A 26,359-nucleotide genomic window follows, 5' to 3' on the forward strand; every position below is an offset into this window, starting at 1 on the left:
TTTATCATTAGCACTTTTTGGGATATCTCAGCCATTTGAAAACCAATTTTCATCAAATAAACGTTGAATCCTTCTTAAAATTACATGCTCTTTCATATTTCATAAGAGGCTTTTCATTATCTCAGTTAGGAATGTTCAAAACATGAATCCCTACCTCAACCAGTACTGTACAGTCCCTTTAAGTGGTATTCCCGCTAAAGTGGTTCCTGATTAATGGGTGAGCACTGTATCAGCTATATGCCCCTTACCTGTAAAATTTTTTGCTCCTTTGATAACAAATTTAATAAAACATGGAAGTTACTGTTTCACTTTTATTTAGGGACAATTTCTTTTCCTCAAATGTAAAGAGGTATCTGCTTAAACCTATGGATCATCAAAATAACTCTTCTGCTAGTTTAACGTTTCTGATTTTTAAGATGGTCCAGGAGAAGAAAACACCCCAATCCTTTCCAAACTGTTTGAATATGTTAATGTAGTTTCGCTACACATCACATAGTTCAAGAAATAGTTTCATTCAGCATATGTTTTCCTTCCTCTAGTACAGAAAGTACTCCCTTTACTTTCTTTACATGTGAATGGGTCTTTGCTCAAAAACAACGTGAACTTAAACAGGCAGACTTGTGCCATTTGCATGTCAGTGGAAATGAACATCATGAAAAAAAAAATACTTCATCTTTTCACATGTAAATATTTGAACAGGACATTAGTGATCAATTAACCTAATGAACTCATCTATACTAGCAGCAACCCCAGTTTGCACAGTGTCATTAAAATCTGAAGAGATTACCTGCCTGACTCCTACAGTGCTCATACACGGTATTCAATTCATAGTCATGGTGTGACAGAAGAAGAACCTGGCACATACAGTGAGATTAACAAACAATACATCACGGTTAAAAAAAAATCACTGTTTGTCTTTCAAATTCCATCCTATGTCGCTTCCCTCCTCAACTCTTCTCTTCCTAGGCTTCCTAGTAGTAGTAGTAGTAGTAGTGATAGTACTAGTAGTAGTAGTAATAGCAGCAGCAGCAGTAGTAGCAATTGTAGCAGTAGTAGTTGTAGTAATTGTAGTAGTACTTGTAGTAGTAGTAATAGCAGCAGCAGCAGTAGTAGTTATAGCAACAGTAGTTGTAGTAATTGTAGTAGTACTCATAGTAGTTGTAGTAGTAATGGTAGTAGTAGTAGTAGTAGTAACAGCAGCAGTAGTAGTAGTAGTAGCAGTAGTAGTAGTAGTAGTAGTAATAGTAGAAGCAGTAGTAGGAGTAGTAGTAGTAGTAGTAGTAGTAGAAGTAGCAGCAGTAGTAGTAGTAGTAGTAGTAGAAGTAGAAGTAGAAGTAGAAGTAGAAGTAGAAGTAGAAGTAGAAGTAGAAGCAGAGGTAGAAGTAGAAGTAGTAGTAGTAGTAGTAGTAGTAGTAGTAGTAGTCAAAGTAGCAGCAGCAGCAGTAGTAGTAGCAGCAGTAGTAGTAGTAGTAGTAGTAGAAGTAGAAGTAGAAGTAGAAGTAGAAGTAGAAGTAGAAGCAGAAGCAGAAGTAGAAGTAGAAGTAGAAGTAGAAGTAGAAGTAGAAGTAGAAGTAGAAGTAGAAGTAGTAGTAGAAGTAGAAGTAGTAGTCAAAGTAGCAGTAGCAGCAGTAGTAGTAGCAGCAGTAGTTCTGAAGAACACCCCCTCACCTGTCATCCCTGTAGAGGGCAAGGGCATGTCCAGTGAAGTCAGTGGTTGGCTTCTGGAGTTTGAACTTGTCATACAGATCCTGGGTGGTGGTCTTCTCGGGGTCCACCTCGTCCTTCAGATCCTCTGGGTTGAACTCGGCAATGTACTTGAGGAAGCCACGGAAGCTGGTCTTCTCTGAAAGGGACATTAGTGCTGCCAGAGAGAGAAAACATGAGATTGCACATTTCCCTCGTTTTGAACACTTAAGTAAGAGCATTTTTCTGCCCAGTTCAACAACCATATTGTTCGGAATAAGTATATTGGCAAATTTCGTAAAAATTTATCTGGTATATGAACGCCTTGTGGATGCTTTTGAAACATTGCTTCACGACAAACCTATTTCTTATGCATGAGATTCTCCAAAGCCAGAAATTATTTTGTGCATGAAACTTCAGCGAATTTTGCATGGAGCCAAGATTCACAAAAGCAAAATGCAAGTGAAAGTTTTTTTTTGTTTTGTTTTGTTTTGTTTTCTACACAATGCATTGGATGGCAGTGGCAATTTGTGAAAATTTCATGCTGTGAATGTTTTTGGTTTTACAGTAAATGGAGGAGGGAGACAGCAGGGGAAAAATGCTACACACTAAAAGATGAACCACTAAAAGGACTAACAATTAAGAAATATACTTTGAAAAAAAAAAAGGAAATAGGATAAAGCAGTGCTTAACAATAAGTAAAGACTAAGTTCAGTCCATATGAACTCACTGTGAACTTCTACCTTAAAGGCATAATATACCATTTGCAGCTGAAACAAAAACCCAGCTTTAGTGCTTCACAGTAGTTCTAAAATGTGAGTTATGGACAGAAACAACCAATTTAAAAATATTCATCAGTATAATCAATGTTTAGTATTATAAAAAATACAAAATATAAACACTAGTTATAATTAAAAAAATTGTTTCTAGAATAAACCATCTACAGTTATGGTTTATTGAGAAAAAAAAAGTGATATCTCCTAATATCTTAGACTTTATTGCAAAATATGTTACGGTAGCATGTTTTGTGATACAACTGACCTGCAATGCATCAAATGTGATAACTCAGAATATGTTTTTAATCACTGCTCCCAATGGTATACAATAACCTTATTAAAAAAAAAAACAACAACAACAGATGTTAAATGTATTGTGACATCGGAAGCGTAAGGGCATCAACCACAGTAAAAACACATTTTAATCACTTCATTCTGCTTCTAAACTTTTGATATACACCCCCACCCCTTTCTCTCTTTCTGTTTTTTTTTTTTTTTTTTTTTTTTTTTTTTTACCATGCAAAGGGACGGACACTGTGCAGGCAAATTGCTGCAATATCATGGGCGCTACTCACAAGAGGTTAGTGCCTCCGCTTCAGTGGCAGGCACCTTGTGCACGGCGCCATCCTTGAACACATAGCTGCCCTCCACAGACTTGAACTCCAAGTAGCGGGTCACTCCAGATATGATCAGGATCTTCACCAGCTGGCCTGCATGGAAAGACCCAGTTTGTAATCCATCCTAGTTTATGTAAAAAGAAAGTTTACAGTACCGTATGTCCCCCAAAAAAATTACAACGGTACCCCCCGCAATGATAACTTTAACCCGTCGAGGACAGTTTGATTTTACTACAACACGCATTTCCCATAGATGCTTGCCTGAATATACTCGGGACTCGTCCTCAACGGATTAAAAATAGTGAAATAATCCAAATACAATTTCAGGGTATGGAACTATAACTCATTGCCCACATCTTACAGAAAACCCCACTTGATTTGCTTCAGTAAACAAAGAGAAAGGAGGAATTTTTTTTGAGCACGTCAGGAATCTCTTCGCTCCAAGTTCTGTCTATTGTGTTCACAACATTAATATGCAGTTCCAAGAGCATCCAAGTGCTAAACTTGGAAGAATCAGACTCACGACATGCTTTACAAAAATCCACATTTCTCTGTGACCGCCTAACCAAATTGAATGGGGTTTTCTACAAAATAGAGCTAAGATGTTATATTTCAAGACCCTGAAGTAGTGTTTAGACAGCTTAATTATATTGGGTGTTAGTAATGCGAAAATCCGATTGTAATTTTCTGGGGGACATACTGTACAGGAACTTGGCCATGCTTAGCTCTAAATGCCTATATTCATACCTCTCTGCCTTTAAAGATAAAGCATAGTTCTCAGCGGGGCTCAAAATCCATCTTCCACTGTTTGGGATTTGCTTGCAATATATTGAAAGGGTCTACCCGGAAACTTGTCTGGCTGACGTGATTTACCAGGATAATGAGTTGTTCTGGAGTATTTTGAGATAAAAAGTGTAGAGATAAAAAGTGTAAAATAATTTAGACTGGTGTACCCGATTTTTTATTCCTGAAGTGTTCCTTGTTCACTAGTGGGTAAGTAGAACATCAACTGATCAACGATGATCGATGACGGTACAGCAGTAGTATTTCCCAACAAGCTGCATATTCCTCACTCTTGCATGGAAGATCAATGGAAAGTGCTACAGCCCGATTTGTCATCGATTATAAATCATTACGTAGCAACCACGCTAAGATATGCTCTGAGGTCGCAATACTGTTGATGTACCTTTTTGGCTGATATTTTGCTTTTGCGTGTTTGCCAAACTGAAATTCTGTTATTATTTCTTATACTGTGTGTCCGTTTGAGAGCAAACATAAGACAGTTTCTGAATGCATCATATGAAAAGTATGTCTGTGCCTAATCATCATCATTATTATTGTGAAATGCATTTGATGCTTTTTTTTTTCTTTTTTTTTTTTGGTTTAGTTTGCCTGTTTACTGTGCCGGGATAGTTTTAATTTTCATGCTGACACACAGTTTCCACATGAGTGCCTATCATTAAGGGTTATATGGGTTGCCTAATGGGCTATGCACCAGAAAGCTCATGACTTGCCAATAACTCACGAGTCTCATCAGTTGGGTGACATCACATTTCTTCACACTGTTTTGGATTTCCTTACCTCTGTGATAACCCTGAAATTTACCAGTTTGACCCTTGACCTTCCGATCTTTGAAACATCAAGCTCATTACTAACTCAATGAATTACTCTTAATGTCATACTCAAACTTTTTGTGGCATTTTTAAATAAAGTCAATATTTTCTAGTTGTCAGGAAATTCACCATTAAAATTGATATAAGCTCTGACCTTTGACCTTCACAGAGATATACACCAACATCAAACCAGTGAATTGCCCTATCACAACTTATCCCTGCACTACATTTGTTTGTATTTGAGAAATTGTCGCTTGCACTACCATTTGACCAATGTAATTCTGACTTTGTCCTTGGCCACTGTGACTCAAAATTTGTAATAGTTCGTATTTCTATTTAATCGTACTTGTTTGTCTTCAATTTCATTTGAAAGCCTACACAGCATCTGAATTTTTTTCAGATACTTTTCTTGAGTTAGAGTGACAATAGGAATTAAAATTAATTCAATGAACATTATACTGCAGATACCTAATAAGTTCAACCAGTTTGGAGATGCCCTAAACATTACCAACACTTTCCCACATGCTTTAGATGAGGTACACTGTAGTTTATTGCTCATAGGAGGGCATACAAAAGTACAACACGATCCTGTCTTGGAATACAAAGAGTAGTGCATGATTCAAATCAATTGTAATTCCCCCAATCAATTGCAAGTTTTAAGGTGTCTTATATCAATTTCAATCGCAAATTTTATAAGACAGGGCCCAGAACACTGATAGGGTATATTCCAAAGAACACAAAGACAGCAAAAAAGACAGAAAATTCAAGATCTGATCAACTGTGATATTCCAGATAAATATTCTTTTTTATTCAGGAGCAACATACAGTTGTTTGTACATTAGAATATGCTTGGTATGCAAGTGCACCACAGTATGATAAAAAGGCCCTATACAATGATCTTGGTATCTCTTTATATTCAGTTGAACGTCACGTAATAATTGATTTGAAACTGACTGATTCACATCTATGAATTTCAAAGCCTGCTGAGATAGAATATATATCATGGGCTGTTACATGTATCTCTATGCTGAATATTATTCACCTGTTAACTCACCTTTAAAAAAAAAAATCCCCAAAACGAAAAAAAAAAAAAAATAAAAATAAAAAAAATATTTAAAACAGTTTGCATACCAGTATGGTTGAGCCTGTTTTCCTAGGTTACTCCTATATTCATGGTTTGTACTGTTTTTGTTGTAGATCTCATTCCTCTATGGCATGGAAACCAATGCTCTGACTTGATTGTCACTAATCTTTGTGCTTGGTGATAAATGATGCACACATGATGAAAAGAACACATCTAATGGAGTAAAATTTTGTTGATTTATCTGTATGAACTACATTGACTTAAACAAAGTTGACCAGACACAGCAGAATTCAGTTACTCTATAGAGTGTTCAACATTGAAGTACCATCATTACAGGTAGTGCCACACTCTACATGTAAGGGAGGGTCGACTCTCATGTTAAAATTGACCTTGAGGGCCAGACAGAAATGCGTGGGCACACTACCTACACCACAAGAACTTCTCAACATGATGTCATTCATAACAAATCTAAATGGTGAACTACATCATGGCCATGTCATGATATTGATATCCCTTTCAGTAACTCACACATTTTGGGCCAGCTCATGGCTCGAGCTAAATTGCCGACGCTAAGCAGTAAGAATTGCGTTCATGGCAGAGCCACGCTACTTTCATGAACTCGGCCACGTAGGAGTTAACTACCATGGTAACTGAATGTGCACTATGGCAGAGGCATGGCTAGGCAATTGTGACCTTTGACCGTGCAAGGAATTTTGGCCCAAGCCTGTTGATGCTATCGTTCATAAACTCTTTGATCGATGGCCCGCGCCAGGTGCTAGCTTACAACAGCGCCAAAATAGCCCAAGCCCGGCGCGGCCACTCTGGCCCAATTCATAAACTCAAAATTGTACAGTTTAGCTTGGGCCTGGCCCCATCTAATCATTAATCACGGTGAGAAGGTTGAAGTGATAATTTTTGATTTGAATAAAGTCAGCTCACCTACAATGCTTGCAACATGTCTTGGTATTTCAACATTGCCTTGACTGCCTCAGCACCTCATCTACCCGTAATCTGAGTTTAACTGACTTTTTTACCTGTTGCCATGAGGAACTTGGGAATGAGGTCCACGTTCCAGTCCCTGCCTCGCTTACTGCTATCATCATCGGGCATGGTCTCGCTGAAGTGCTCATAGACCTGCAGAATGTCAAGAAGAATTGGGTTTAAAACACTAACTCGAGTCCTCGCTGCACAAAAAGTCTAGTAAACATCTCTATGATCAAACTCCCACAGTATCTCACCAAGGCGATCCACTCCAAGAATTGAATCTTCCTTATTTACTTCCTGGCAAGTGAGGCATATTCCATTATAAGTGAATAAACCCAGCTATCATATTGAGCAAAGGTGACATAAGTTGAGATTCTGGAAATATACACAAGGACAAGTTAAAATTAGGTGCCCATGCACAGGGATGGTGGCCTTCTTTCTAGTGGCAGTACTAGGGTTCACCACTCCAAACCATCCATATTTACATAAAATCACATTTTGAATACCCATCACAGTGCACTACATGTACGATTGTACCTACAGCTTCTTATGCATCTCCTCCAATGCACAAAAGAATTGTCTCAGTATCAAGTAGCTTTGCCTGTTAACCATCATGATCCCCTGCAATGTATTCAAATGGAACCGTGGCAATCAGGATGCGTTCTTGTACACATACAAGCACTTGATGCAATACATATAATCATTTGTATTCTCGTGTTGCATACATGTGAGTGAATGCATGGATGTACCTGCTGGAAACTTGGACAAAACTGTATGAGGAGAAAACAATGATATCACTCCCACTACTTGCAGCAGTAATAAAAGGAATAAAAATGTTATACTAGTACTAGCTATATTACTATACTGCAATACTTCTAGGTGTTTGATGAAATGTATTCACCATACACACTTGCTCAGGGAAACCCCAATCACTGGGAGATACAAAAAACAATGATAATTGATACTAGGTCCAGCTGACATTTTATTCTTTCTCCCAGACTGCACTGTGTTTGCAGGGAAATAAAACAGATCCCCACCATGAAATAGCTACATGAAGCAAAATCCAGTATCTACCATTAAAATCATAAAATACAATAAAAGGATTGCTGGACAAGCATGGAGTGGGTTTAATGCTTTCTGTCCATGCTTTGCCATTCTCTGAGCATGTGACTTTCATTATTCATGCAATACTACTACTGTACGTATCTAGTTGTTGACATGTCTGTGTATCTCTGTGGTATTCTGGTCAATACTGTCAATAAACATGCAATATATTCAATCAGGCTTCCAATACTGATAATCAAAGAACAATAATAATAATGTAATAATACAAATTATGTGATATTTGTTCTCATCGTCATCATTATTATGATGTCATCATCTCTGTCATAAATCATAATGATATAAACACAGATGATTGGTGATGTTTAATACTAAAAGGCATGTCATGTTTTGTGTGCGTGTGTGTGTGTTTGTGTGAAAAAAACAAAATGCTAATATTCCGGCTCTGACAGCAACCTAAATCAAGTTAAGACTTGGCCTATAGCAGTCACATCAATTTCATTTGCCTGCCTGCCTGCAAGCATTACATCAGATCAATGTGTACAGAGACAAGCCTTCGCCTCACACAGGCAGAAAGCAGGGATTGTGGCGCGCATATGTGTGGATGGCATCGTTCCTATCATCCCAGCCAATCAATGTGTCTCATCAGTTGGTGATGATGATGATGATTATGATGACACTAGTGGTGGTGGTGCTGGTGCTGGGGGGCCCTCCACAGCTTGGAACATGACAGAAACTGCCAAAGCTTTGAGTACGTGCCGTATGATGCGGGTTAAATGTGCGCCCTTGCAGTTAAAATTGTTATCATTTGCACATAAATTAATGTTGAGATGCAAACGGGGAATGACACCGTGATGAAACCCATACATGCATCTGATAAGCACACTGTCATTCCCACAGAATTTAACTGCCAGTATTCAGCAGGCTTACCACATACATAACTGCAATACACTGAGTAGTATCAGGGTGATTACTGCTGCAAAAATTATCCCACAGGTATGGTGCTGAACCCCTCTTATTCACTGCTGCACACTCTCAAACATTTTTTAATGTCATTTTTAATTGTTAAGCAGCATTTTATACATGAATATGATATTGGTCAGTTATTATTTTAACATTTTTTATCATATTTATCAGATTTTGCAGAAAATAAGAAAATACTGGTGACAGTGTAATACACACACAATGTGAGAGCACATTAAAAGGAAAATAAATGCCTGACAAGTTATGATTATTCAATTTGAATATTGACATATAAAGTAGATCAAAGTTACATGTGTTAACAAAGCAAGTGAAAGCAAGAAAAACATGATAAAACACAAGCAAATGCAAAACTGTAAGGCTGTTCGATCCAGAGATATTTTTATCAAGCACTGAGTAACCATAACATATCAATAGAGAATTAAATATGTTTCACATAATCATGCATATGTGACCATATTTCAATGCAAAGGTTTGTACAGTGTAGGTTATATGCTTACATATCAACAAAAACTGAATTTGATTTTATGTGACATTTGCAATGTTGGAAATGTAGTGTACATGGAATCTGTAGCAATATGATGACTCAGACTGCAAGATCTTAAAAGGAGGGCACATGGATTATGTTGATCTATAACCCAAGGAAAGTTTGACGTTCATAATTACTTGCACTAGACATGCCAACATCATTCCCCAAACCTCATTATGGTGTCTCAACAAGTACACGGTTTGTATCATACAGAGTATCTTCACAACACTCTCAAGCATGCACATCACTAAAACATCCATACTAATCTTCTCTTTTGAATTCTATAAAAATCGTCCTCATAGCATTAGCTACATAATCATAAATGATGTCGATTCATTTCTACTATAGCTCTTGGTTATGACTACCATCATTGCTTTTTAAATCAAGTTTGAAATGTAAGGATTTCACAAGATGCCAGGTAGGCGAGTTAACTAATATTATAGCTACAGTTTGTACGTGTATAACTCTTAACAAATTCAACGACCAATTTCTGTAAGACTGCCAATAATTTTACACATTTCTATTAAAGTTTGCTTCCTGTTTATTTGTTAGCTTATGTGTTTTTAAATGAACAGTTCCCTGATATCTCCCTTCAGGTTTCTTCAGGTTTTAAGGAGGTTCATCAACATGATAATTTGAGCATACCATAACAAGGTCACACTAAAGCAGGCCTCAAATAAAACACTCTGACTTAACTCTGATCCTGACTTTGGGTAAGTTTTTTAGGAGGCAAAATTGTGTTCTGCAGTGTTTTGTTTGTTTGTTTGTTTTATTTCTTTAATGGAAAGAGAAGATAACTATTCTCTGCACATACTATTAAATTCATCAACGGTGTGCTCCCTTAGTCTTTCAGAGTTTACAGTCCTTTCCATCACCACTCCTTCCATCATTCATCCCAGAACCTCTTCCACTGACCTCTGCATGATTCTGCTAATTTCTAATGTTGGTGCTTTCGATTCATCACGGAGGGTTAAGGTCCAACCCTATTATGTCATATCCAGAAAACGATGCTTAAAAAGGGGGATTCCACACAATTTTCATAATTTCACATCATGTAGTACATAAATCGACAGCTCCATGTATAGATTTGTGGAATTTATTGTGGTCCTTGAGCAGAGAAACCAATACTCTGAAAATTTAAACAAATTACACTGAACAGTATTGATGACATAGAGACTCACATATTTTGAGAAATGTAGCAGTGTATTCTATTACAATACCACTTGTTTAACAAGTTCACCTGTGTAGAATCTATGTAAACCTTCCTTTGTTTAGTTTCCTTGAGCCCCAACTCATGTACTCTTATGGTGAGACTGCTATGTCATCTTCCTTGTTCATTGCAATTTGTTATAAATTTTGAAAACATTCTAATTCCTCATCCCAATCACTATGAATTCTGAAACTTTGTACTCAGTATAACTAATTTATAGTTAGTTCAAATAAAATCATCCGGAGGTCCCCTTTAATAATCAATGTTGCCTTTCTTAATGAAAGACACAGGCACTTGTGTTTAATAAGGCAGAGATAGTCTTACAACGATGTGAGCAAGCAGGCAAGCTTTAATTAAGAATAAATTCTCAACTACTGGTGCCTGCTGAAATTATTTTAAAAGCAAAATGTTTGTAGTGAGCAGGAGCAAGACATAATCAATGGCACTACAGATTAACTTAATTTTTTCTTTTTGTCTGGATCAATGTTTCCTTTCCCCCTGGATATTTGATTGCACATGTAATGCCCTTACAGGATTATTTGACCTACATGAGAAACTGCTACCAATAAATCATTTCATTTCAAAGCTCTACGAAATGAACATTAATTAAGAATGGTAGTCCAGGGAACATAAAATCTCCCCACTTTAAAAAAAAAACTGTTTTGTTTTATTTTTGTTTTTGTTTCAAAAGAGCCATTGCTCCTTGCAACAGGTGGCAGTACATGCATGCACGGAAGTATTGCTAGCTGCCGTCTGTGCATACCATTTGTCCTCATTAGTCATACGAGTGTTGAGGACGCATTCCACACACTTTCAGTTGCAGAAATAAACGTCCAAGGTCAATGTTTGTATTCTCCTGTTTAATTACTCATGCCGGCGGCATGTACACCCCAACAGGCATGCATTGCATTTGGGATGCTAGGCTCCTCTAGTCTTGTGTAAATGCAAATGGCCCAGTTCATTCACACATTGCATACTGGCATATTTTAAATTCACAGGATGTTTCTCTGTTGATGACCTGGTTGTGACCTCTCCAATTCGTAAGTTCATGCTGAACATAATCCAATCCAGGGGGGCGTTTCATCAACGAGTTCGTCGGAGATTTTACCGACAAATTTGCTATCAGCCAATCAGACCAAGGATTTCATTAGCTTGTAACAGTTGTCAGTGTAAATCCTTGCGTCTGATTGGCTGATAGCAAATTTGTCGGTAAAATCTCCGACGAACTCGTTGATGAAACGCCCCCCTGGAAGGCAGCAGTAATTGTTTGCTATGCTGGGCAAAGTTACTGGTTGTCAGGAACAACTGTAGTCATAGGCCTGAATTCACAAAGGTGGCACAAATGAAACCATGGTTTAAACCATGGACAAAAACCATGGAGCGCCAAGTGTCGCATGGAATATTTCGTTGCGAAATCAGTCATTTCGTCAATGAAATGATTATTATGTGACGAAATGACAGTCATTTTGTCGACGAAATGACCAATTTCGTAACGAAATATTCCGTGCGACACTTGGTGCTCCATGGTTTTTGTCTGTAGTTTAAACCATGGTTTCATTTGTACCACCTTCATGAATTCGGGCCATAAAGTGTGTATACTTGTACAATGTATGACATTACATAGCTTTGGGATCACACAATACAAACAAATGCACATTTATGTACAAGTGTATGCTACAGGCATGCAGGGGAAAAGTTGTAAAACTTATGCATTCTCTTATTATATCATTGATATGCAGCGCACAAATTTACTTTGAAAGCTTTCATACCGACATGAAAAAAAAAAAGTGTGTGTGTTTGTTTGGTTTTTTTTTTAAAGCTCAGTTTATTGAAAGTAAACATTCCTTAGATATGACTTTCGAATTTCAAATATATGAGTTACTTTGTTGGCTCAATTCACCTAGGTACTGCTATCAGACAACAGAATGTAATATCCCATTATCAGTCATTGAGAAAGTCAATATGTGAGGTGATCGTGATCACACCTCTATTCTTCTGACCACGCCCTGCCCCCAGCCCCCAACCCCACCCCCCCCCCCAAAAAAAAAAAAATCACTTTGATGTACATGTCTGTATGTACACATGACCATAATGATGAACTGAAGATTTGTCAAATGTTGTCTATTGAAAAGTTTATGAATGAACCAATGTCTGTTTGCTGACAGCCTGCTCATTCAGTTTAGTGACCACATCTGAAGCACATAACTATGATGAAGAATTTTCTGTTCCCTGAAAAATACTGAACATCTGATCATCTTGGTATACATTGTAATTGTACCTGGATCTTTAGTACAACAAAAGAATTCAAGCAAAGGCTATTTTGCACATTAATGTTTCATCTGCACAGTGGCAAAGAAAAATCGTCATTCACCATATAGCTTCTGGTCAAAACAATGCAATAATGTAGATAAATGCAATGCAAATGGAGATTAACAGTGTGTTCATGGTAAAAACAAATATGTTTAAACTGTATCTACCTCATGCATGAAATATATGGCATTAAAATTTTCCTGAATTAGAGTCTTCTAGACAAGACTAGGCAACAGTACTGCTAGACCTCTGCTATTCATGTATATTCCAATCAATGAGTGCGGCACCCCAGCGCCATTTGGCTCACTCTGAAGTGGCAATTCGTCCACCCTAACATCGAGCATACAACCCGAGAAGCGCAGCATGCATACAGTACTCAGAGACAGAAAAAGAAAAAAGGGGAAAAGAAGCTAGATGGCTCTATTACGGATGTGCATTGTATGTAACGATTTAAATGTACGACAGGTTTTAGGTTGTGAATCTTTTCAGTGGGACAGGAAGCAAATTACACAGATGTGACTTGTGACATATCAGAAAATGACATCAGTAAAATAACAAGATAGAATACAACAGGTTGAAATATGATATTTGTGGAAATTTCATATATACATTCATAGCATGTACATGTAGTCTCAATTTCTTGAAAGAAAAACTGATACAAAAAGACACATCGTGGACAATGCCCTGAAAGAGTATAAGAAGTTACAGAGCACCAACAAAATTTTCTTGTTCTACAGTAAAATGCATCAGAACAAGACTAGTACCAGTATTTACCCGAGCCAGCAAATAAGTTGTTTGTTTTTTTTTTGTTTTTTGTTTTTTTTTTTTTTGGGGGGGGGTTTGTAAAAATAATAATAAGCTCAGTCATTTTTCTCAGATACCATTATTAAAATCAGGCACTTTCAGAAGAACAGGTTACACATCAAATGCTCTATGTTGGTGGTTCCTGAATTATCAGCGAAGTTAAAGATGTTTGATTAGAAACATACTACATACAACCTATACATGGAGACAAATTCATGAACTTGAAGTCCATCTAGTAAATGTGATTCACTTATATTGTTTATGACAATGCACATTTGGGCTGATTAAGTGCCATCTGATTGACTAAGCTAGTAAGCTCTTCAAGATATCACTATCCTCAATTTTTTTTTTTTTTTTTTTTACAAATCATATCCACATAAAACATATAAAAAATATTTCTCCATCTTGCCTAAATGATTGTTTCAACAAGGGCTGAATACTTATCAGCAGGCAAGTGCCAAATTCACATAACTTGCATGATGATGAATTTTAGTTGCCCCTCCTAGCGAGCGGGCAAGTGTTTGTTTTTTAGTGTGTATTTTTTTGTGAGTTTTTTTGTTTTGTTTTTAACCTTGCTAGATAAAGATGAGTCTCAGTCTTCCCTTGTTAACGAAGGGAAAGACATTATGTGAGAGACATCCCCCCCCCCCCCACATAGAAGAAACAAGTAAACTCTTCTGTACTGCACAGACATAACAGAGCATTGAAAATGAAATTACAATTTTGTATGAGGCTGAATGTTATGACCAGGAACAAGCCTTGCCGTACATTATGCATTTGGTGTTTCATATCTCTAAAAACCAGGGAAGTACAAGTTGTTACTGACATGTAGAACCACAAGCTTATTTCCTTTTCTGGCTTTATTCACTTCCCCCCCCCCCCCCCCCCCCCCATTTTTGAAGCCTTTGTAGAACAAATAATAATAAGATTTTTTTTTAATCTGATACATTCCAGGCAAATCCCTACAGCAATATCTTGCCAACACTGATAATATAACACAATATAGGCTAACTTCCTGCAACCCATCCCCTCCCCCCCCCCCCCCCCCACCTTTGGGCCCATCACTGCTATACACTGTAAATGGGTGAGCAAACTCCAGTTGCAGCTCGGCAGTAATGTATGCATGTTACTGAGGCAACATGAAACTGCAGTCAAATAAATGAATACAGTAGAATGCCACTGCTACTGAGGCTTTTCCCAGTAGTAATTTTTGTTTTGTTATCACTCTGGTATGATATCTGCTTGATATTTGGTTCATTTTTTCTTTTCTTATTTCCTCTCTATCCATCTTTTTTTTTTTTTTTTTTTTTTTTTTGGGGGGGGGGGTTGGGGAAGCTGGATTAACCCACCAATTTCTTATTCACATACATACACTCTGAATTCATTGCGATATTACAAAATCTACATGGACATATAGCTGGAAAGAAAATGGGTACAATCTGGCATACAACAAAGGAGTTACAATTGTATGACAGGTTCTCTGTTACATGCAAATCTTCATTGACATGGGTGTCTAATGATAACTGCTTGAGTCTTCTACAATGTACATGTACAATGTAGGTCATATGACTATCAGAAAATGGCCGACATTAGAACTCCTTATTCCTTTTTTTTTTTCTTTTTGCACATAAAGTTACATGAAATGCTGTGTTTCTAACATTAGTTCAAGGGCACGAAATAACCCTACCCTGGAAAATATTGTAGAAACCCGATTTATGAATAGCCTACAGAGAGCTCTGCAATTTGCAACATTCACGGTATACATGCAGTTTGTTGAAAAAGAAACAAAAATTCACCTACTCATCTCAATGGGTATTCTGGCAAAGGCAGCATACAATTTGTACTTTCAACAGGCAAGTGTCCATTCATGTCTCCTAATGAGTTTTATTTACCTTCAGCAAGTGGGTTTATAACATCCTGCTCTACCCATGTGACAAAAAGTTGTTCTAACTCTAATTAGGCCAGGGGGGCCTTGGAGGCCCCCCAAGACATTCTGCATTATGTGTTGCCATCGCTAAACGCTGTCATCGTAATGTTTCACTACCTTTTTCTTTCAAGTCTCCCGCATCTTTTGACACCAAATTTATGAATGCTTGGGCACATAGTTCCAAAGTTACACATTATGTACTGATGCATGTCAAACCAAAAACGTGAATTCTTGTACAATTTCAATGCACATTGTTCTTACAGTCAAATTTCATACTTGTAAGCATGATTATTTCTTGGTTTTACTGATTAAAATCAATTGATAACAGAGTTTCATTCTTGGAACAATGTCATGAACTTACTGATTAAAATCAATTGATAACAGAGTTTCATGCTTGGAACAATGTCACGGACAAAGTTCATTGAAAAAACAATGAAAAACAAAAAGTCAAAAACAAAGAATACATAAAAAAAAAGTTAAATACAAAATTGTAAAAATCAATAAAAAACCGAAGAATTTTTTTCACGTATATTTGCCAAGGACACTTGAAAGGAAATTTATACACACACACAAAAGTGCCTGTTCAGAGCTTTATTAGAGCAAATAGTCTGATTTCATGCTAACATTTTGCATAAATTAGCATAATTTAGCATACATAACTTTTTTGTTGTTGTAATTACGTCACAGGCAATGTGTATGCCGATTTTTGTCATGATTGCGCAGTCAACGGTTGAGATGGGGGGGGGGGGGGACCTGGGAGGCCTTTTTTTTTTCCTCCCAAGGGTGTACCAATGGATTCTTTCCATCTCTAAGCTTTTTTCAATAAATCAGCTTACTGATGTTTTACAAGGTTCATTGCTCACCCCGCTCCACTCAACCCCTTGGCAAATGAAATTAAATTATATGCTGTCTTTGTTGCTCATGATTCCATCAGTTCCAAATCATGGCTGAAACTTCCTTTGCTCATGGAAGGGGATCTTACCAGGTCAGGCCTGCTTCAGGCAAACTTTTTGACTGCCATGGATAATGTCCATAATGATAGCGCATCCATTTTAAATGCTGGTATACAACTGTTGTATCAACTTTTGCTGGCTTGGGGGCACCTGGGGCAAATCTTAAGGAAGCCTCCATGAGAAAAGTATAAGCATATAATTTGAATAAAACACTATAATGACCTAGTGGGAAGAACCTCAATGCTCTCCCAATGTTCATACAACATGTAGTGAGTGCTTGGCTTTGAATATACCCCCACACAGAGACCATTTTGCATTTGGTTTGGCTAACAACAATGCTTCTACTATATGTTACATGTGGGGCTCTAAACCAAAGGAATCCTCTGACTCATTTGCCTTAATATCAGAAGGGAATTTAGCCAGTCCCCAATAAGTCCTATAAATAAATTCATCAGAATCATGGTAACATATCAGAGGATGTTCAAGCAGAATCCCTTGATTTTACGAAAGCCATGACCATATTATGATGTGCTTGTGAAAACTCCATGCTGTGAAAATCTCCTTTTGTCAAGGTGGTGATATGGCTGAGGCGTCTCTGGTATACAGATGTGTAGTACTCCTTATTTCATATTGAACATGCCCAAAATGTAGTTTGAATACTAGGTAGAACATATCATAATTGAAAGTCATTACGAAATTCAACTTCCTGTGCTGTGAAACATGGACATCTAAAGGCATACTAGTATATTGCATTGGAGTAGACCTTGAAAAGAATTACAGAGAATCTGTGTTGCATGAAGAAAAAAAAAGTCAGTAACATTTGATGAGATATTAATGAGAAATATGAAGAATATCACCAAATAGATCCATACCACAGTTGTATGAAAAAGAAATGAATGCTTGGTGATACTGTCTCACTCACACACCATTTTTGCACTTTGCCTTAATAATAATGCGGCTGTATTTTCTCTCAATGATTGCACTGGTGTTGTTCAAGGCTTGCATTCACAATCACCTTCTCTTTGGGACTCAATTTCATTGAAACTGGTAATTTTTTTCTTCAAGAATTTATGACACTTTTTTTTTTTTCCAATGAAGACATCGGTGCTTCATATCAAACAAAACAGCATATATGAAGAACAGTAAGGACAACCTACATGTATGCCAAACAGAGAAAGACAACTTTGATGTAGTTATAAAGTAGGTGCTAGATTCCCTGCTGGAAAGTCCTAACATGTATTGATGCATGGTACGTGTACAAAGATGAACATAGCATGCAAAAATTATTATTACAAGCCAAAGTCAACAAGTTCGACAAGCAAAGTTCCTCCTTAATCATAGTCATGGTAAAGTCTGCTAGCAATTCCACTTGCTTTCCTGCAACATATACTAGCATATGAAATGCCTCATGTTACAATGAATGATGATTATGCCATTGGATTGACTTCCATATATAGTTTCTTTGAGACTATGGTAAAAACAGCAGAAAAGCTGTCCAGGTTGAATATGGAGATGGCTGGATGGCATGAATGATTGGGATAAACATACACGTGTATGCCTTTGTACCATATTCTTTTCAATACATCTTCTTCCTATGTACTACGCTAGCTATAGTCATAAAAATGTCAATAAGCAATCACTTTGAATTCTCTTTTAGACCAACTATTGTGATTAATCTCATGAGTCCAAGCAGATGCCTGTTTTTTGTATACATAAATGTGCGTCTTGCATTGTTTGTGAACAAATAGAAAGGAACAGAAATTCCATGACCCCTATGAATCACCGGTATTTATAGTTACTTGTTCCAGTGACATCTGCCATCATTTTGGGCATGCTGCTGGGGTTAAACTGAAAAGACATCACGGAAAGCTGCAATGTATTTATGGCTTGAAACATGTGGTCACTGCACAAAATTTGGATACTCACGTCTTTGAGCGGTGTAAGGGATGCACTCTCTCCTCCATAGTACTTGTTCCGATCAATGTGGAGGATCTTTTTCCCATTGACCGAGAGGACACCACTCAGAACACACTCCTGAAAGAGTACAGCAGAATACATACAATAAATATACACATTCCATGTGCAATTGTAACTGCAAGGATGAAAATCATGAAGATATGGCAGCATGTTAACATTCAGTATAAAACGCTCACGCCAGAAGCCAAGATCGTTTGCAGCAAATTCATCAGAAAATCCGTCTGCTTGGTCATGTTCCACACATGATTTTGCCTGGCTGCACTTTACACACTGTACTTCAAACATAACTTGCTAAAGAATGTATTATTTTGCTAAATCTATACAAATGTAGATGAAAAAAAAAAATGCATAATAGGCTATTCATACAGAGCACTGAGTCTCATTCCTCTATTGATCTTGCTTAGTAAAATATGCACTGTTAATGTACAGTTTACTTCATTAGTTGTGTGTGTGTGTGTGTGTGTGTGTGTGTGTGTTCTCCTTTGTTGATACAGCTTCTCTTTGTGTTTTTAAAGAAGACAATTAGAGCTTCATCATCATCAGTTCAATGGGAAGTGTGAGCCTACCAATCATCAGGTAAGCATGCATGTGCATCAAGAAGGCACAATTAATAACATGTATTCATGTATTCTGACCATCAACATTTACATTCACAGTCATTCATTCTGGGAGCTCAATATGAACATTTATCACAATTTATTTGATCACATCCAACCAGTGTTCAATTTGCTGTATTAACATTTTATCCATTAATCTGTGTGCAAGTAGTCTAGATTATCATGGCAAGTCTGATACCATTTAAATCAATGCAATAAATGGCCAAGCAATGCCTGCCATCAAAGTGCCATGCCCCTCGTATGTGGCCAAGCTATTCAAGGCCTAAGCATGACTCTCTCCCTGGCCAGCCCTGCATGAATGCACGAGTCCTTATCCACTCTTCAGTCAGATTGTGCTATTAGTTTTACATACGCCAAATCGGCTGGTTGGGCTAAAAGTGGGATTCATGTCTGACGTCTGCCAGATCTCACAGCTTGTTTTAGGCTGGCACAGCACATAGGCAAGCGAGATCCGAAAGAGCTGACCTGCCCGGCTCGCTAGATAACACGCCCATCCCAGACATCCATTCATCCATCCATCCAACACGCAACGTACAGCCACACACGCATCAATGCACGACCAATGATATAGCATGTGTGTACCATGTACCAGTGACAGTGTTCCATTCTGTCCGACATCAAGCCGGCTGTCTGATTGAGCGATCACAAAGAAAGGCTAGAGGATCTCCACCTCTCTCCCTCCCATTAAGGTGTTTTCTGTGGCCGATCTTACCTTCAAACCTGTCCCTAGCACAATCACATCATATGTCTCATCCATGATCGCGAAGAAGTGCTCTTTAACGCCAAGGGATAGAAAAAGAAATCCTCAAATCTGGATTGGACGGGGCAACTGGCAACGGAGATTTTTCATGTGTTAGCAGTTTTTCAGTGGCGAGCTCGTACGTGTGCGCAGAAAGTTCACGGCTTCCGGATCAAGGGCCTGCTAGGGAGGGTTGGTGGAGGGGCTCTCTGCATAACAAACAGCGAGAGTACTGATACACAGTGCTGGATCGCCTTGTAGTTGACCCTAAACCAATCACTGCCCCCCCCCCCCCTTCTTATTTTGGTTCCCAAGTTCCCCTAACCCTAAGGAGTCCTTCGCTTCCTAGAATGTCATTAAAAATGACTTCTATCAAGCAAACAATTTCCCTTTGCTAAGTACAGCCTGAAAATGATAATGCTTTAAAAAAAAAAATCCCCGAAATTTCTCTTCGGGAACAGCAATAAAAGCTTTTTTTTTTTTTCACTGTTGACCCTAGTTATTATCACATTAACATTTTTAATCCCGGAAATTGTATATTAACGAAAAGCAATCATTGTGTACCTTTAGGTCTTCAGCAAAAATTTAATACGTTCCTCTTCCCCTGAACAAGTGATGTGAAAGGGGCGTCACCTTGTTACTATGGCAACACAACACGTGACAGCAAATTAATGGAAAACAATGATGTATTTTGTCATTAGGCCTAAATGACCTATGTCTAGCTGGGTCTATTGAGTATCGAGTGTTTTGTTGCCTATATAAACAATCATGTCTAATCAAATTTAAAATCCTATTTGTTTAGCAGTGCATCTTGAAGACCAAGAGACTTTCATGTCTTCTTTTTCTTTTTCATCTTCTATTACGGTGTATCAAGTATTTTCAGTCTTTTTGCTTTGATGTAAAGCGCCTTGAGCATTTAGTCAGAGTGGAGAATGGCGCTATAGAAATTGTATGTATTATTATGTCCCGGTCAGTTTAGAGCTCACTGAATATTGAAGTAGATCTAATATACGTACTCGGTTGTTGCTGTGGTAACATACAAATGAATAGTTTGTGAGAAAAGAGCTGATTCTTCCGTAAAGTCGGAAAACTGGCTGTGCTCAGTTCTGTAGGTATCAACATCTGAAGTATTTTGGCGTCACGTTCATGCCAAAGTTGGAATGATCCTGAGGTAAATATCTTATACACTGTACTGGGATCAAAACTTCCATACTAATTTCAGTTGAATTTCCAATACAGATGAGCTTCTACTCTGACAGAAATAACTGTTCGTGTTTGAGTTCATCATCTACAAACAGCAGCTTTTACAGAAAGCACAATAATGATTTATCAGTCAGTATTATGCAAATCAGAAACAATTTCAACCATCAAAAAGTGCTTCCTGATAAAGTTACAAAGGTTCGTAATTCCGAAACTGAAATAAGGTTCGTAGCCCGAAGGTTCGTTGGTAACGATCACCTTCTTTTCATTTTCTCGGAATAACGAACACTTTTTGATTTTCGGATCAACGAACCTTTGGAATAACGAACCTTATATTTCATTTCCGGAGTAACGGACCTTCGGAATAACGAACCTTGATGCACGGGAATAACGCCATAGTAATGTTCGGATTATCAAAACTTTATCTATTTTCGGTATAAGGAATTTGTGTGTTTCGGACTTACGAACTTTCGAAATAACAAATATCACTCAAATCATGAAAACACTTTATACTTTCGTATGTATTATGGGTTTATAGATTCATGCTCACATGCAGTTAGGCATGATTCCATTTGTTTGGACTGGGGAAAAAGAATGTACGACATTATTTTGCATCTGATATACCGAATGTGTGTCTGTCACCACTTTCCAGATAGTTATACCTGCAGGGCTGACAGTATGTACAAAAAAAAAAAAGATGCAAAATTGTGTTTCCTGCTAGATATTCAAGTAAAACCAACATATAATGTCCTGTAGTATAAAGAGACATAACGGTCTAAATTGAAGTTTGCCGTTTCTTAGTGATGAGGACTGTATAAACAAAGCCAAAATGTGTTTTGCCCCACTTAAGTGGACTAAAAGCCACATAAGAAAGAGAGAGAGAGAGAGAGAGAGAGAGAGAGAGAGAGAAATAACCCTCAAGCGACACACATTATCTTTCCTGAATCTTTATTTGTATTCGGGGATGCCCGAGTATTAATTTTGTAACACATCGAACAGTTTCACAATGTTCATAAGGATGAATGCGTGAGGGTCTACAACGGCCACATAATGGAGATTTGTTTGTATACAGTTTGCTCTTTTTGTAGAAACAAACTAGCATACAGGTGTACAAGAAATGTCCATCCCCATAGTTTCAATAAACTTGATCCAAAGTGTTTAGTTTCGCAATGTGAAAATATTTATTGAATCTAAAATATCCAAGAGGCGAAAGAAAGAAAAGGGGTTTGAAAAATGTTGTTGGGCAACTGCTCTGATCTCTACCCTCGACGCGCTATCCCGAAGGTTCGTTAATTTCGAAAATTATACCGGGTATAAATACTGACTACTGTACAAGGTTCGTTATCACGGAGGTTTGTTAACCCGGAAATTAAGAAGGAAAAAAAAATGGGGGGGGGGGGCGGGGGAGTGTTCTAACGAATCTTCGGAATTATACAAACTTCATTTCGTTTTCGGATTAACGAACCTTCAGAAGAATGACTCTGATTTTTTTTTTTTTTTGCATCAGTTTTTGCTTTTGTTTTTCATTTTCGGATTTACGAACCTTCGGAATAACGAAACTTCTTAATAATGACATGTAATCCCCAAATGGGTCTGGCTTTACAAGTCCAAAGTTGCTAGTTACCTATATGCACAACGACCTGGATGAAGGTCACTATCAAAGGAGAGAAAGGAACATCCAATATGATATGTTTTGTTTTTTGTTTGTTTGTTTGTTTTTTTGCTTTGTTTTTTTGTTGTTGTTTGTTTGTTTTTTGTTTTGTTTTGTTTTTTGTTTTTGTTTTGGTTTGGGTGTTTTTTTGTTTTGTTTTGTTTTGTTTTGTTTTGTTGGTTTTTTTTTTTTTTTTTTGGGGGGGGGGTTATTTCAGTAAACTGCAGTTCAATTGGAAATTGCCAGAAGGACAACAATACCTTACACTCCGAGGAAAGTAGGTTCAACTTTGCACCCATACGTGTGACACAATACCACCTTTACGGGTGCAACTTTGAGCCGTTCAGACACCTTTAAAGGTGAAAAGTTGAACCAATTTTTCATAGGGTGCACTGGAGAATATTGCATTCCTGCCTATAGTGAGAGAAAATCACAATAATGTGAAAAGTATATCACAGTAGTCTTGTAATCAATATACGTTAATGTAGGATCATGTTTTTGTTTCATTTTACTACTCTTACGTCATAACTGAGTTATTCAAGTTAATGACCCGTTCTTACTGAATATTTTCCAGTACTTTACATCATGGTAATAATTCGATAGTTGTTGAATTGTTAGGCAAGCCTCAGGCAAGCTCCTGATAGTTCAGAAACAAGTTTATTTTACCTGAAAGCTTTTGGTATTATATATACATCAGCACCCCTGTGCACTGTGCACGCTCATAATACAAGAGTTATTTCGAAGTTTCGTAATTCCGAAAATGTTATAATGGTTTGTTATTCCGAATGTTCGTTTATCCGAAAATAAAACAATGTTCGTTGTTCCGAAGGTTCGTTCATCCGAGAAAGAATACGGTTGTAATTCCGAGGGTTCGTAGTATACGCACCATTTTTTTTTTTAATCATTCTCAGATTAACGAACGTATCATTTTATTTTCGGATGAAGGAAACTTCGTGATAAGGACTTTTTTTCCATTTTCATATTAACGAAACTTTGGAATAACAAACCTATTTCATTCCCGGATTGACGAATCGTAGAAATAACGAACCTTTGGAATGACGCCCCAAAATGCTCGGTTTAAGGAACCCTATTTCATTTTCGGATCAACCAGGAAGTGTTTGAGAAGGAGTGGAATCTCTTCCCAGTTTGTACAGTGTACCAGTTTATGCATAGGTTCTATAGCATGACAATTGAATGCTTAGCATTCCACTAGTTTTGACGTTCCATGCTCCAAGCCGCCGCTCTTCCATTAAGAGTTTTGATATGGAGACGAAAGAAGAGGCTCTTTATATCAACAATTTAAAAACCGTATTACAAAGGATATGTTGAAATCTTGTAAGAAACTTTTTGGAATTATTTTACCCAACGAATTCTTTCACGCTTTTTCTTCTTTTTTTTTCTTCAAATCCTCTTGTTATCAATAACTCAAGGCTTAAAAAAAATGGAATAGGCCTGTTAGTATCGCATAAAAAGTCAAAATGTAACTATCTTGCCCATAATGTTGTGCATTTTTTTTGCCACCTATACCTGAATGTGAAATCTTTTGGATTTACAGTTGGCTAATCCATGTTTAATATAAGCATTTCACAGTGAAAGAAATGTTTGTTTGTTTTTTCTTTTTTTTTTTATACTGATTTTGTTTGCATGTCATGTTCTTTACACCATTAGCATGGATGAACAAATCTTTCGAAACGAACATCACCCTATATTTGGGTAGTATATATATATATATATATATAATTTTTGGTAGCCCGAAAGTAAAACCTGGTGGCCCGCAAAAAAAAAAAAGCAAGAAAAACATAAGAAAAACTAAATCGATCCTACTAAACATTGAAGAACAAATATTAAGCATTACTGAAGTGATACAGGTACCCATGTCTAAAATACATGAATAGAAAATTCAATCATCTTACCGTTATTCTGCGTTCTAAGATTTAACAAATAGGCTTATAGATTATGATAAAAGTTGATGCGGCCAATTTAGGTTGTCAAAACTTACGTTTGAAATGAGAAAGCGGGAGCGTTTGCAGACATTTTTAAACATCCAACATTATTTTGTTTCAGCATTGTAAAGAGTCGAAAGTTACCCTTTATTCATTTCTGATTGTAAAAGCAATCATCCAACATTTACTTGGATTTTAACACCTTACCGAGCCGAATGTTACCGTTAATCATTTTCAAATGTAAAAGCAAACAACCGACATTCATTTTAGCATCCTACGGAGCTGAATGATATCCTTATTCATTTCCGAACGTGAAAGCAAACATCCGCTATTTATTTTAGCATCTAACTGAGCCGATTGATACCGTTAATCATTTCCAAAAAACAACAATCCGTTGTTTATTTTATCATCGTACGGAGCGGAATATTACCGTTATTCATTTCCAAATTTAAAAGCAAACATCCGACATTTATTTCATTATCGTACGAAGCAGAATGTTACTGCTGTCCACTTCCGAAAGTGAAATGAATCATCTGACAATACGATTTTAGCATCGTACGGAGCCGAATGTTACTGTTTTTCAGACATCAGAATTTACTGTCTTTACCATCAACGCAGCTGAATGTTACTGTTATTCATTTCGAAATGTAATAGCAAATATCCGACTTTTATTTTAGCATCATATGGAGCAGAATGTTACTGCTATTCACTTCCAAATGTAAAAGCAATCATCTGACATTTATTTTGTCATCTTCCGGAGCCGAATGTTATTGCTATTTACTTTCAAAAGTAAAAGCAAACATCCGGCATTTATTTTGCCATCTTACGGAATTGAATATTATTATTATTCATTTCCGAACGTCAAAGCAAACATTCGACATTTATTTCAGCATCTTCCGGAGCCAAATGTAATCCTTATTCATTTTCGAACGCAAAATCAAATATCTGACATTCATTTTAGCACCGTACGGAGCTGAATCTTACCGTTATTCATTTCCAAAAGTATGAGCAAACATCCGACATTTATTTTAGTATCATACGGAATCGAATATTACCGTTATTCATTTCCAAAATTAAAAGCAAACATCCGACATTTATTTTCGCATCTTTCGGAGCCGATTGTTACCGCTGTTCACAAAAGTAAAGGCAAATATCCGACTTTTTCTTTGGGTGGCCCGACGTGCGTTTCTGGTGGCCCCGGGCCACTGTTAGTGTCGCGCCCTGTATATTATATATATATATATATATATATATATATATATATATATATATATATATATATATATATAAAGATGCAAATTCAATACCTATTATCCTATTCAATGTGAAGAACATATCGTGGCAATGAAGTACAGCTGCTACATCCTCTCTGCAATGCTTATTATTGCAGACTCATTTGTACACTTAATTTTCATAACTGCTCAAAGTTGTTGTTTTTTTTTTCATACCGATGGTTGCATCTTCCTCCACAGATCTCTTAAATCTTCTATTGATATCAAAGATAGATCACATACACAACTTCTCTATTTTTGCATGAATATCTCATGAAATTTTGTCCCATATGACCAACGTCTCAGATCACTGAAGTGGCAAAATCATCATACCTTGGAATTGTCCCATTTAAAATAGTGTTCCTCTTTATCTACATCCAAATTTATCTCTGACGACTGTACTTTGTTATCATCTTGTTCCTTATATC

At 37.1% G+C, this 26,359-nt stretch overlaps 1 protein-coding gene across 2 annotated transcripts in view; it reads right to left on the minus strand.

Moving 5' to 3' along the window:
- Positions 1–19,973, minus strand: part of LOC140246247 (rab GDP dissociation inhibitor beta-like) — a 28,910-nt gene extending 8,937 nt beyond the window's left edge. The window contains exons 1-5 of one of the 2 annotated variants that reach the window (XM_072325703.1): positions 19,840–19,973; positions 18,460–18,567; positions 6,808–6,907; positions 3,035–3,169; positions 1,669–1,861 (exon numbers count right to left, since the gene is read on the minus strand). In XM_072325703.1, the coding sequence (XP_072181804.1) occupies positions 1,669–1,861; positions 3,035–3,169; positions 6,808–6,907; positions 18,460–18,567; positions 19,840–19,884 (581 nt within the window). In that variant the 5' untranslated portion in view covers positions 19,885–19,973. Of the gene's footprint in view, positions 1–1,668; positions 1,862–3,034; positions 3,170–6,807; positions 6,908–18,459; positions 18,568–19,538; positions 19,640–19,839 lie in introns of those variants that run through there. The other variant, XM_072325704.1, reaches the window with a different exon arrangement.
- Positions 19,974–26,359: the final 6,386 nt, after the last annotated feature.

The sequence above is a fragment of the Diadema setosum genome, chromosome 2, assembly GCF_964275005.1.
Source record: "Diadema setosum chromosome 2, eeDiaSeto1, whole genome shotgun sequence".
Lineage (NCBI taxonomy): Eukaryota > Metazoa > Echinodermata > Echinoidea > Diadematoida > Diadematidae > Diadema > Diadema setosum.